The sequence below is a fragment of the Jatropha curcas genome, chromosome 2 (genome assembly GCF_041381405.1).
Source record: "Jatropha curcas cultivar XTBG-Jc1 chromosome 2, XTBG_Jcur_1.0, whole genome shotgun sequence".
NCBI classification, from domain to species: Eukaryota; Viridiplantae; Streptophyta; class Magnoliopsida; order Malpighiales; family Euphorbiaceae; genus Jatropha; species Jatropha curcas.
In genome coordinates this window covers 663,120-676,816 of record NC_143152.1, presented here as the reverse complement: position 1 = coordinate 676,816, position 13,697 = coordinate 663,120, and the positions used below count along the sequence as shown (strand labels likewise).

Sequence of the window (13,697 nt, the reverse complement as noted above, 5' to 3'; positions counted from 1 at the left end):
AGAAGGAAATTCTGCAGAAAAAGAAAAAGCTGCAGATTTTGTGACTGTGAAGAAACAATTAATTTCTTATTAATTCCATTACAGCATAATGTAAACATTTATAGTAGAGCTAGTCTAAAGTTTGTTCACCAACCTTCCATAAGTCAAGGAAGGTTGTTCACCAAACCTACCTAAAAGCAAGGTAGTTCACCTACCTCTTGATTTCAACAAAATACAACAAAATCTAAATGACTTTAACAAAATACCTCCAAAAATTGTCAACAACACTTGCATCAATAGCTGTAGCTGTAACTTTAACACTCCTCCTTGATGCAAGAGTTGAGACAAACACCAAGTCTATTCCTAAGAAATTCAAATCTTGGTTTTTGCAATGCCTTGGTGAAAATATCTGCTGTTTGGTCTTCAGAATTGCAATGAATAATCTGAATTTCATTTTCCTTTTCAGCTTCACGAATTGCATGATACTTGATTTTGATATGCTTGGTTTTTCCATGGAAGATTGGATTTTTAACCATAGCAACAGCTGATTTGTTGTCACAAAGTATTTTAGTTGGATTTTCTTGCTGAAAATTCAGATCAACTAATACCTTTCTCAACCATATAGCTTGGTTTACAGCAGCAGATGCTGCAACATACTCTGCTTTTGCAGTTGATTGAGCAACTGAAGCTTGCTTTCTTGTTCCCCAGCAAATGACAGCAGAACCAAGTGAAAAACAAAAACCAGTAGTGCTCTTCATATCGTCCAATGAACCAGCCCAATCACTGTCTGAGAACCCCAACAACTTCACACCATTTAATCTTTTATAAAACAAACCAAATTCAGCAGTTCCTCGCACATATCTCAGAACTCGTTTGGCTGCTGTAAGATGGTTTTCAGTTGGAGAATTCATGAATCTCGACAGTAAATTTGTTGCAAACATGATATCTGGTCTTGTTACAGATAAATACAGCAAAGAACTAACCATGCTCCTATAAGTTGAAGCATCTATAGAGTGAGAACCATCATCCTTTTGCAATTTTATTCCATGGGCTGTAGGTGTACTCACTGGTTTGCATTTGCTAAGTTCAAACCTTTTAAGCAGCTCCCAAGCAAATTTCTTTTGTGAAATAAAAATCCCTTGCTCATCTTGAGCAATTTCAATCCCAAGGAAATAGCACATTAAGCCAAGATCATTCATCTCAAAAACCTGCTGCATTAAGATGGTTTTCAGTTGGAGAATTCATGAATCTCGACAGTAAATTTGTTGCAAACATGATATCTGGTCTTGTTACAGATAAATACAGCAAAGAACTAACCATGCTCCTATAAGTTGAAGCATCTATAGAGTGAGAACCATCATCCTTTTGCAATTTTATTCCATGGGCTGTAGGTGTACTCACTGGTTTGCATTTGCTAAGTTCAAACCTTTTAAGCAGCTCCCAAGCAAATTTCTTTTGTGAAATAAAAATCCCTTGCTCATCTTGAGCAATTTCAATCCCAAGGAAATAGCACATTAAGCCAAGATCATTCATCTCAAAAACCTGCTGCATCTTCAATCTGAATTCTTGAATTAATTGTAAATTGTTACCTGTGACAAGTAGATCGTCAACATACACAGAAACGATAAGCACATCACTTCCTTGTTGAGTTACGTAAAGTGTTGCCTCATTCAAGCTTCGTTTAAAACCCAAATTCAGCAAGTAATGATCAATCTTGGCATACCAGGCCCTTGGGGCCTGTTTTAAACCATAGAGTGCTTTCTTCAACAAACACACTCTATTGCTTCCATCATTAAAACCTTCAGGCTGCTCAATATACACTTCTTCCTTCAAAGAACCATTTAAGAAAGCTGATTTCACATCCAATTGAAAGACTTGCCAACCTTCACTTGCTGCTAGTGCCAAAATCAATCTGATAGTGTCAAATCTTGCAACTGGTGCAAAGGTTTCTGTAAAATCAACCCCTTGCTGTTGAGCGTAGCCTTTAACAACATATCTTGCTTTGTGCTTATTGATGGAGCCATCAGAATTTAATTTCAATTTGAATACCCATTTAGTTCCAATTACATGCTTATTCAATGGTCTAGGAACTAAAATCCATGTTTCGTTCTTCATAATCATCTTCAACTCCTCCTCCATGGCAGCTCTCCACTCAGGCAATTTTAGGGCTTCATCCACCTGAGTTGGTTCAAGTGAGACAACATTACATCTGCTGTAAATTTCCTCTAGGGATCTAGTTCCTCTAATTGCATAATCATCTTCATTTGATTCTTCTTCATTGTCAACTGGAAGTTCTTGCTCTTGCTGAAAATCAAGAATTGATTTAGAATTTTCTGGTTCCATTTTACTCCAATCCCATTCACCTTTCTCATCGAATTTGACACTCCTGCTGACATACACCTGTTTAGTAACAGGATTCAAAATTCTGTAGGCTTTGGATTCACTGCTGTAGCCTACTAAAATTCCTTTTTCAGCTCGTTGATCCAATTTCCCTCTTTTTGCATTTGGAATAAATGAATAACATATGCTTCCAAAGATTTTGAGATGACCAACCGATGGTGTAACTCCAAACCAGCTTTCGAAAGGAGTTTTTCCATCAATAGCTTTGGTTGGAAGCCGATTTTGAAGATATACAGCAGTGTTTACAGCTTCAGCCCAAAGAACTTTGGGTAGATTTTTCTCAAACAAGAGACATCTCGCCATATTCATCACAGATCGATTCTTTCTTTCACTTACACCATTTTGTTGAGGTGTGTAAGCTACTGTTAATTGATGGTGAATGCCAGCTTCTTGCAAATATTGCTTGAATTGATTGGATGTAAATTCAGCCCCATTATCAGATCTTAAAATCTTGATTGGGGAGCCAGTTTGATTCTCTACCATTGATTTAAACTTCAAGAACATTTTGAAAACTTCAGATTTGAATTGGAGGAAATATACCCAGCAGAATCTGGTGTAGTCATCAATAAACAATAGAAAATACTTGCTGCCATTGTAAGATGAGACACTCATAGGGCCACACACATCAGTGTGTATTAATTCAAGTTTCATAGAAGCTCTCCATGCTTGATCAGATGGAAATGGTGTTTGGCTGAGTTTGCCTAACTGACATATTTCACATATACTGCTGTCTTCTTCAACTATAGATGGCAAATCAGCAACTAACTTCTTGGATTGTAGCAATTTTAATGAATTGAGATTGGTGTGACCAAGTCTCTTATGCCACAAATCAGATTCTTCTTTATGACTCAAGCAAGATTCTTCTTTGAAGTCTCTTAAATTTAGAGGAAAGCTTCTCCGTTTCATTTTGACAGCAAATAACTTTGAGCCAGAAGGATCACTTATTTCACAAGTTTTATCTTTAAATAGCAAACTGTAATTCTTATCCAGCAATTGACCAACCGAAAACAAGCTTTGATTTAGTTCCGGTACGTAAAGAACATCGGAAACAAGCTTTGTACCTGAAGGAGTTTGTACAATCACATCTCCTTTGCCTTTGACATCAACAAGCCTACCATCTCCAAGTCTGACTTTTGAAGAATAGGTTGTATCCAAGCTATCGAAATTCACCAAGTTTGGTGTCATGTGGTTAGTGCAGCCACTATCAACAAGCCATGCTTCTTTAGCTTCAATTGAGACACCACATTTTTCAATTTCATTTACTGCAAATAGTTGTTCTTCATACTTTTCAGAATTTTCGGTGACTTGTGCATGATGATAGGCTTGTGTTTGCTGATTCTGGTTTGTAGAACAAACTTTCTCGGTGTGACCAAATTGCTTACACACCTTACATTGAGCTCCAGGTCTGAACCAGCAGTAGTTCTCAGTGTGGTTTGTTTTTTTGCAATGTGGACAAGGTGGAAATCTGTCCTTCCTCCAATTTTTTCTGAAATTCTTCTTCATTTTTGGTTTTCTGTCAGTTTGCTGGCCTCTTGAACCTCCTTCTTGCATTTTTATTTTATGAGTCACAACAAGAGCCTTCTCTCCAATGGTTTCTTCTTCCCTATAGGCTTTTCTTTGTTCTACAGCTTGTAGAGCATTTGAAAGCACATTCAAAGATATTTGTGACATGTCCCAAGTTTCTTCAAGAGAAGAAATCTTGGCTTCAAATTTTTCAGGGAGAGTCACCATAACTTTCTCCACAATTCTCTTCTCTTCTAATTCTTCTCCCAACAATCGAATTTGGTTTACAATTTTCATAACTTTATCAACATAATCTTTCACCTTTTCATTTTCCTTCATTTTCAACATTTCAAATTCTTTTCTTAAATTGAATATCTGCATCTGTCTAGTTTTTTCAGATCCATGATACTCAATTTTTAACTTCTCCCAAGCTTCATGTGTTGTCTCACATGTCATAATCTTGGTGAAGATAGGATCTGCAACAGCTGCATGGATATAGGACAGAGCTTTTGGAGCCTTAGCAACCTCTTCTTCATGTTGTCTAATCTGCTGAAGGGTTGGATTTTGATTAAGAGGTGGAGGTACTCTGTTTTCCTCCACATACTGCCATAATGCAAGCCCCTTGAAATAAGCTCTCATCTTCACAGCCCAAGCATGATAGTTTTCCCCATTAAAATGAGGTGGTGAAAGAGACATGCTGCTGGAAGCCATTTGAGGAAAAGCAAATAAACAGAAAAACTTCACAAATTCTGGTTTATTTGGTGGCTTTCTCTATGACTTTCACTCAAACACACACACAGCCCTTTGAGATCAAGGTTGCTCTGATACCACTTTTTGGTTTAGAAGAGCAGAAAATTAAGGAAGAGAAGGAAATTCTGCAGAAAAAGAAAAAGCTGCAGATTTTGTGAGTGTGAAGAAACAATTAATTTCTTATTAATTCCATTACAGCATAATGTAAACATTTATAGTAGAGCTAGTCTAAAGTTTGTTCACCAACCTTCCATAAGTCAAGGAAGGTTGTTCACCAAACCTACCTAAAAGCAAGGTAGTTCACCTACCTCTTGATTTCAACAAAATACAACAAAATCTAAATGACTTTAACAAAATACCTCCAAAAATTGTCAACAACACTTGCATCAATAGCTGTAGCTGTAATTTTAACAAAGATTAATGCTAAATGAGCTCGAGTTCTTAACGATCGTTTAACAGTTTAAACTTTGTCAAATCTAACGAAAACCAAACCTTTTGCATTCAAATCTAACATGTTGCATTTGGTGTTATTACTTTTTTTACCGTCTAACACAAGAGATAGCATCTTTAACAAAATTATGTGGAAACAAATATGTAATTTGCATTAAAATTTAACGATCGCAGAACGAGTAACTGTATCTGTATAGTTACTGGTCTGAATAAATATATATATATATATATATATATATATATATATATATATATATATATATATATATATATATATATATATATATATCCATTGATAGATATGAGAAATATATATACACACACGTAGTGGCATCGCACTTTGCCCAAGAAACTTATCCCATCTCTACTTCATATCTTATCTTCTCCGGTCTCTCAAGTTGTGGGGTCTTAACTTCGAGAACTTCGAAAGATCACTAATCAAGAACCATCCTCACTCCCTCGCCACACTAAACCCCACAAAGAGGAAACACTTTGGCTCCCTGTGTGCCCTTTCTTTTTCCTTTTTATCAGCAAGTAATGATCCTTATTATATCATTTTATAATTATCATACAATCATCCATGTTCGTACATTTTCGTATCAAGATTCAATTCTATGCTTTTTAAATGAAAGGAAAGTACAGCACGTCAAACCTTCATCTTTAAAGTATTTTTCAATTTTTCATATTTATATGCACTGTATATCTAATATATATTATATATATCGAAGTAGTATTATTACTAATACTCAGCTCGACTCGACTCGACTCGCCTCACCTCTCCTCTCAGCTACCCTGTCTTGTCAACCATTTAATATATTAAGCTCCAAAAGAACGGCTCTTCTCATTTCTCTACACTATATAAACACTTGTTTCATTTTCTCCACCACCATCTCCTCCTCCTAATCCTCTCTCTCTCTCTCATCCCACAACACTCTCCTTTTCCCTTTTCGCTTGGCGAAACTATATATAAAAAAGAAGAATATGAAGAGGATGTTTTTGAGGGCTTGCTTTAACAAGTGGAGTAAGATGGGGAGTAGAGTTATACCTTGTGGAGGATGTGAGCACTGCTGTAGCCAATGGGGACTGTGGGGTTCTTTGCATGAAGGGAAGTCTTCAATACCTAAAGATGTTCCAAAGGGTCATTTAGTGGTGTATGTAGGAGAAAACTACAAGAGATTTGTGATCAAGATTAGCTTACTTGAGAATCCTCTCTTCAAGGCATTGCTAGATCAAGCTCAAGATGAATATGACTTCACTGCTGATAACAAACTCTGCATTCCTTGTGATGAGAGTATTTTTCTTGATATTGTTCGATGTGCTAGCTCTCCACAGGGTCCAACAACCTGTCTGTGTCTTTAAGATTCATCCAATAGACAACTCCGATTGATTCTTGTTTCTTGAAACGTAAGATAATGCTAAAACAAAACATAACCCATTATTATATGATTCTATGTAGTAACTGTAACATAAAGATTGTAATTTCATTAGATAATGGTTATTTTGTTCTGCTCTGTGAAATCCAGTTTTTACACTTAAAACTGCATATGCCTACAACTAAAGGCATTCAATGGTACTAGAGTTATCTCCATAACTGTAAAGTTATTAGCTTGAACCATAAACAGAGAGGAAAAAAAATACAAGCATAGGTAATGAGACCTACTTAGATGAAACTCGTATAAATTGCATTTTCCTATTAATGTCTTTTGAGCCCTTTTTTTTTCAGAAAACAAGGGCAACAAGAGGCATCACTGAGACGTTCAAGGGTTTGCCACCAAGGAACAGACATATTAGTTAAGTTTATGGCAGAAACTGCAGTTGCAAAGGACAGAATCCAGCAGGGCTCTCATTTTTTAAAAATAAAAAAGAGGCGGTCAAGTCCATCATATGATTGTAAGTGATGTAATATGGGTCAGGAGTGCAGAATTTGCAGTCCATATAAGTGAAATGAATCTTCAAGATTGGAAAAGATTAGGGCATTCACTAGACATCTTCCAGTTCCATGGATTCATATAATTGCAGTCCTTCCAGCAAAGATGGAAGAAGCTGACCAGCCAAAGCAATAATTGAAAAAAGAAAAAGAAAGGAAACATAATAAGACCTACCAAGAACATTAAAAAAGAAGATAAAAATAGGATAAGAAATCAATGACTTGATAGAAATAGATAAAAAATAGCAGTGACAATAGGACAGTCCAGTAGTCTACCCTCCCCTGCCTACTAGGCCAATGACCCTTATTTACTCTCTTTTATTTAACCTAAACGTCATAATGCAATATTCACAAAGCAACTCAGCTTCAAACCCCAGTTAGAGGCCATAATAAAGTTAAAGCAAGCTCACCAATCGACAAATATTAGACAAGCCCATTGTAAATATTCCAATTGCAAGTTCTTATATTACCAGAGAAGCAAATTATTTATTCACCCATGATTTCCAAGGAAATGAATTATTATATTTGAATATTGCCACCAAAATGAATATGTAGCAATTTAGGTGGCTCAAACAAAATTTCACATTGCAAGATAAAAAACCATTGATTAGTGGTGACTCCGGAGGAATTTCTTCTGAAGTTCTGCAACCTAACAGAGGATAACAAATAACATAACAAAAAAAAAAAAAAAAAAATCCTCCTTCAAAGAACCATTAATACAATTTTCCTCATACTAGCTGAAGTATTTAGGCATCCAAACAGATAATACAAGCGATTTATCATATATCACAAAGCAATTGCAGATGTCAATATTGTAAAATCTTTACATAACCCTGTTTTTGTTTTAGTAATTGCCTAACTAAAAAGGCATATCCAAACATTGACTTCGCATATACACCAAGATATACTTGTTATCCAAGTTGAAATAACAAGTGAAGAAGTGAAAATGCATATATATTTCCCGCTAGAATGCGCGATTAAAGCAAGAGCAGAACTGACATACAACCAAAGATTGAATCAACCATCTTTCCAAAGCCAAAAACATGTTATCATAGACTAGAAGTAACCAAAAGAACCAATGTGCTTCTAGCTTCTCTAAATCCAAGATGACACTTGGTATTTGGTTTCTAAAACAGAAAAGAAAATGGGAGCGAATAAATAGAGATATCTGTGAGCTGCCAGGGTACAGAGGTTACTTTATCCATAGGCATGAAGCCCCCCTTTGGCAGCTGATTCATCCAGCAGCCTTCAGCCAGATTTGCTGTACATTGAGATCCCAAACCTGAGTAAAAAAAAATGATGTGTAGAATGTTCTAAAATGCTTGCTCCGAAAAGAGGGCTACCCATATTCATTCCTCATCTCAAACATGACACCCAGATTCAACAGGAAGATAGAAGCCACTTAAAAGCTATCAGATCTACGACTATTGAAAGGCAACATACAAAAAATAGACTGAAAGTTTATGCATTGACGGACAGCTGCAGTACTGTTTGGTGACCTCATACAACCAACAAAAGAAAATCCTCAAGCTATAAATTTCTCCTCCAAATTACCCACAAATCTTCTCTATTCATTGTACTGAAAGATCAACTACAAATGTGACCTTATCACTTCAAAGCTTCAACGTCTAATTGAGGCAAATACGATTACTGACAGTCAAATTGAAGAACCTTAGGTCCTGTGAACTTGGAGATGGGCATTTCGAGGGTAGGTGTTGCAAGAACTTCCCTCAACCCCCCTCTAATAAGCCAAGAAAGAACATCAACACTGGATACACAAACAAAAACCCTGATCATAAATAACTCAGACAACTAATCTATGCAACAAGCTCAGAATAACAAATATAGTCATGGTGATCAAACTATGACAGAATAACAAAATATAGTCATGGTGATCAAACTATGAGCCCATCCTGGACAATTACATTAGTCAGGAAGGTTAAGCATCACTATTTGGAAATAAATCACAGTCTTTTCTAACTTCTTTCAAGAAGAAAAACATCAAGCTTCAACCCGGATAGCCCCATTGTGGGTCAGCAAGACTTCATCTGGCAATAAAATCGGTCTTTCGTCAAGTTCAGTAAAATTGTGCATTATACTAGCACCTGCAACATAGAAAGAAACAGATTCTCAGACTGTTACGATACTTAGGACTTCAGACTTCAACAGTCATGCTGTATTACCAGATGTTGGTCAGTGATCCATATCATTGCACTAGCACTAGCATTCAAGTGGAACGATTATAGCTTTCCACCTGTGCGTGTATCTAATGCATTTTTGCCCCTGTACTTCAATCTGTTCCAAATTTTTAAGGGCACTCAAAGTTCACCTAGACCAATTACATTTCTAACAAAATTGGAATAAGAGTCCCTAGATTTGTTGTGTTTTAGTCCATATCCTGGAACCAACCCACCACCCAGTGCTTTAACCCCACAAACAGAGGGATTAGAGTGCACAAGACATCAGGATAAGCAGTTCCCGAACCTCCCAATTTTCCACTGTGACAACGGCTGGAAAGTGTAAACACCAAAATGTCTTCCAGAATTCCAGTGCTTTTCCCATTTAGCAGGATCCCATAACATTAGATTAACCTGACTCGAAGACGTTCAAATCACGTGCTGCAAACCCTCATGACTGAACTTTACATAGACCCCATCAAAAAAAAAAAAAAAAGGCATGACCTAAGGCTAAACAAACACCCAGTGCAAGCAAGATCATATCCTGCAGCATATCTCTCAATCCAAATGACAGAATATGGGCAATTATATCTCATACTGAGTTGTTGCCAGATAATGAATTTCGGAAATCCTTTATACCCACTGCACTAGCCTTTCTTGGATATAATTTTAAACAAAGCACCAGTTATTATTGTCATATTTTTCACCTGAGGGAAACAATATATACTTTTTCACACTATCCAGACAGATTTTTGGAAGTCACAAAGAATCATAGAAACTAAAAGGTACCCCAGATCTTTCATTGTCCCCTGCATGCTCACATAAGTCTTGTACAAAGAAAGTCTCATTTCAAATAGTTTGAATTAAAAGGGATACACACTAATTCCTCTCCCAATAACATGTCTACTAACAGTAGCTATATGCTAGACGTCTCAAATGTATCCTAAACATTATAGAAGGGAGGAAAAATATTTATCAAAAGGGAACAAAGGTAACACTGGGAAGAAGAGAAACAAGTAATTTTGCAAGTTCACTTCCAATGTCTCGCTATTCTAGCATATCAATAACAAGACGTTTTAACTTTCCTTAAAACTTCCTATTTCCCAGATTCATCAAATTCACTCAACCATAAAATCACAATTTGCTATAACTCGTTAAATTTATCACCATTTGTTTCTGATTTAGTCATTTAATTCACTGCAAGAAAACACGAGTTCAAAATAAGAAAAAATATGCATAAAAGCAAACAAGATAAAAGTTAAAGTAAACACAATAAAATCCCAAATTCAGAAATGATATAGCATAAAGCTCAAATGGACGTAAACCAATACCTTTCTCAATCTATATTGTGATCAATAACAGAGTAGGTATTGCAAGAGATTTAGAACAATGATTCGAACAAACTATACACATGAAGCATTCTCCTGGAAAATATACACAAGTAGTATATTGCCTCGTGATACAGTACATACAACATATTGTTGATGACTCTACACCTACCAATGGCAGTGTTGACTGACTGGAGCTGCAAAAAACAGGAACACACAAAGCACTGAAAGATCACTGCACTTATGGCTCTCGCTATTTTAGCATTACAGCTGGCATCACCTGCTAGTGAAACTATCATCTCTCATCATCATTCACTTATCATCTAAGGCCATCAATCAGTCCCTCTAATTCTGTCCTCCCAAACCTCCTCCCTTCTGAATGAGCTTCTTTAGACCTTGCAGCGAAGTAAAATATCAACCAAGCTACCATAAAGTAAACTTCCATAGCTGACTGGAAAAATGAGGCCAAAAACTTCCCAAATATCCGAGTTAAGACCCATCTTGCTGCTGAACCACAGAGTATAGTTTCCATAGATTTTATTTGGATAGCCTGGTTAAACATTGTTGATATCAAATAGCAACCTTCCTTTACAATCTCTCTCCCAGTCCTCCTTGAATCCACAATGGTAACCCATGCATCCACAGCAAAAATAAATGCCACAAACGCATCCAACAAAAACCAAGTGAACAAAAACCCTGAAATTTCCTTCTCAAACCCTCGAATCCAAGGGGACATAATTGAAAAAGGCATCAACTTTAATCTCACAAATAGCTTAAAGAAAGAGTATTGATCCTCAATTTCACCAAAATACCACAACCCTATGAGCTGCGTTAAAGCATCCCTAACTGCCCATCTCATTAGAATAAACCCGGTAAGTCTTTTTAGCCCCAATCTGGACCCATCCCAAACAACAGCAACAAATGAAGTAAACCTTGACAATAGATCATTAACAACAGCCACAAAAGCAATTCCCAATATCCATGAATATATAGCAGTAAAACCAAGAATCACCCACCCATAAGCAGCAGATAAGAAACTTACTAGGAAAAACAAGGCAGCTGCATCACGCCTGCCCAGTTCCAATCCCTTAATAAAGAACTGCAAATCCACTATCCGTTCCAAATCTCCTTCCTTTTCTAAACCTACCGATCCATTTTCGTCTTCTTCTTCTTTTTCAACGTCATTATAATCTAAACTCCCCCTATCCTTATCGTTACTGTCAATGAGTACACTTTCCACCTTGAATTGAATCCCAGAGCGCACGGTTTCAGGAATCTTGATCCCGTTATCAATTAGAAAGTCGGAAAAACCCAAACTTGGATGGAAATCGTAAAGAATTACAGAGCTACCATTAGGAGGAAGCTTACTGTTGGGCCCAAAGAGAGAGCGATCGGTGTCATCATCGCCAGAGAAGAAGTCATCGTCCAGGGTTCCGACACGGGTGAGGTGGAGAAATGGGCGGCGGTGGCGACGAGGAGGTAGGCGGTGGTGAGGGTGAGGATAGGGATGGACATGGTGGCCGGCGAGGTCAAGGCGTGAGAGGAGGGATTTAAGAGAAGGGTCACGGTCGATGAAGGAGGTGAGAACGTAGGTCCCATTCTCGACGAGGGAACGGAAAGAGAAAAGAAGCAGAGATAGGAGGAGAAATGTGAAGAGATTTGCGGAGAAGGAAGCTGCGGCTTGTTTGAGCAGATGCGACGTCGTTCGTAGATTGTTGATGCTCAGGCGGGGGTGATCGGTCATCGCGAAATCGGTTTGCTTTCTTGATTTTCTTTTCTTGTTTGTCGGAGAGAGCGCCGATTCTTGCTTGCGATCTGGAAGTGGTTTTTTTTTTTTTTTTTCCTTTTTTTAAATTTGTTTTTGTTGTGTTGTGAGAAATGGTTGAGGAGAGGAACGTCTGATAGCTTCACGCGATGGTTGAGGCAGTGTTCAACACGCGTTTAACGAGCAATGGTGCGATACAATAAACACGGAAGATTCAAGTCCGCGTAGAACAGAGCAAAATGATGAATGCGATACGGAATATTTTCCTTGATACTACAGAGCAAAATGATAAAGGGTACTCTATCCTTTTTTTTTTTTTTTGTTAATTATATGTATATATTCAATTGATTAGTTATATTTTGGAGTAATATTTCATTATTAATAAAAAAATATTTATTTATCTTTTATATTCGAATATCAAGAAAAGATAAAATTTATGAGATAATATTATTTTTTTAGGTAAATTATAATGTAGTTATGATTATGAGTTTTATTTTGCATTAAAGCAATTAATTTAAATATTTTGATCAATGTTTTTCTCATTATTGGACAATAATTAAAGATGTTGAAACTGATACATATTATGTTTTTTCCTTTGTGAAAGGAAATAGTTATTCTCATAAGTCGAGATATATATGATATATAGAATTAATATGTAACAAGTTCACTGAATTGATCTACATGAAACTTCAATATGGAGAGTTACTTGCATAATTAAAATAGGATCCATCACCTTAAGTAAATTAGAAAAAATATTCTAATTGTTTTCTATTAATGTTGATTAAGAAATCATTACGCAAGTAAATTAGGGAAATGTTCTAAATATTCTCTATCAGTGTTGATTAAAAAATCTTTACATGAGGTAAATGAAGTTAATAAAAAAAATTTTAAATTTCATTTAAATGATCAAATAACTAAGGTTAAAAAAATAATATAATTCAATAAAGAAGACACACTCCTAAATCAGAATATTAATAATAAAAAAATATTAATTACATTGATGATCCAATTCAAAATTTTTGAAAAGGTAAAATTTTGAAACTGATACATTTTGAAATCTAGTCCAATTCTAAAATTGACTGATACATAAATTTGGGTCGGAGAAGATGGTTTTACAATTTTTTTTAATTATACATTTAAAAACATGTTATATGTAAATAACATCGAGTACATTCCTTTCCTGAACAGTAGCAAACCTCGCAAATAAAGCCAACAACTCATCAACAGTGTACAATCAAAATCTTCTTCAACACAACCTAAACTGTCCCTTCATGAACTGCACTCTTTTTATTATCAAGTACAACACATAGGCTGAATACAACGAATGCAGCATCCTTCATGATTGATGGATAATTTTCTAAAAGGTCTATAAGGGGCTTTAGAGCACCTAATCTTTGCTCCACTTTAAATATTTCAGT

At 36.1% G+C, this 13,697-nt stretch overlaps 2 protein-coding genes across 2 annotated transcripts; one reads left to right on the top strand and one right to left on the bottom strand.

Annotated features, from left to right (window-relative positions):
- Positions 1 to 5,920: 5,920 nt before the first annotated feature.
- LOC105642235 (SAUR-like auxin-responsive protein family) lies at positions 5,921 to 7,048 on the top strand. The gene is made up of 2 exons (XM_012226989.4): positions 5,921 to 6,486; positions 6,806 to 7,048. The coding sequence occupies exon 1, from the start codon at positions 6,064 to 6,066 to the stop codon at positions 6,439 to 6,441; it is 378 nt and encodes a 125-aa protein (XP_012082379.1). The 5' UTR covers positions 5,921 to 6,063; the 3' UTR covers positions 6,442 to 6,486; positions 6,806 to 7,048.
- A 3,411-nt stretch (positions 7,049 to 10,459) lies between these two features.
- Positions 10,460 to 12,385, bottom strand: LOC105642234 (uncharacterized). Its single transcript, XM_012226987.4, has one exon. The coding sequence runs from the start codon at positions 12,256 to 12,258 to the stop codon at positions 10,834 to 10,836; it is 1,425 nt and encodes a 474-aa protein (XP_012082377.1). The 5' UTR covers positions 12,259 to 12,385; the 3' UTR covers positions 10,460 to 10,833.
- Positions 12,386 to 13,697: the final 1,312 nt, after the last annotated feature.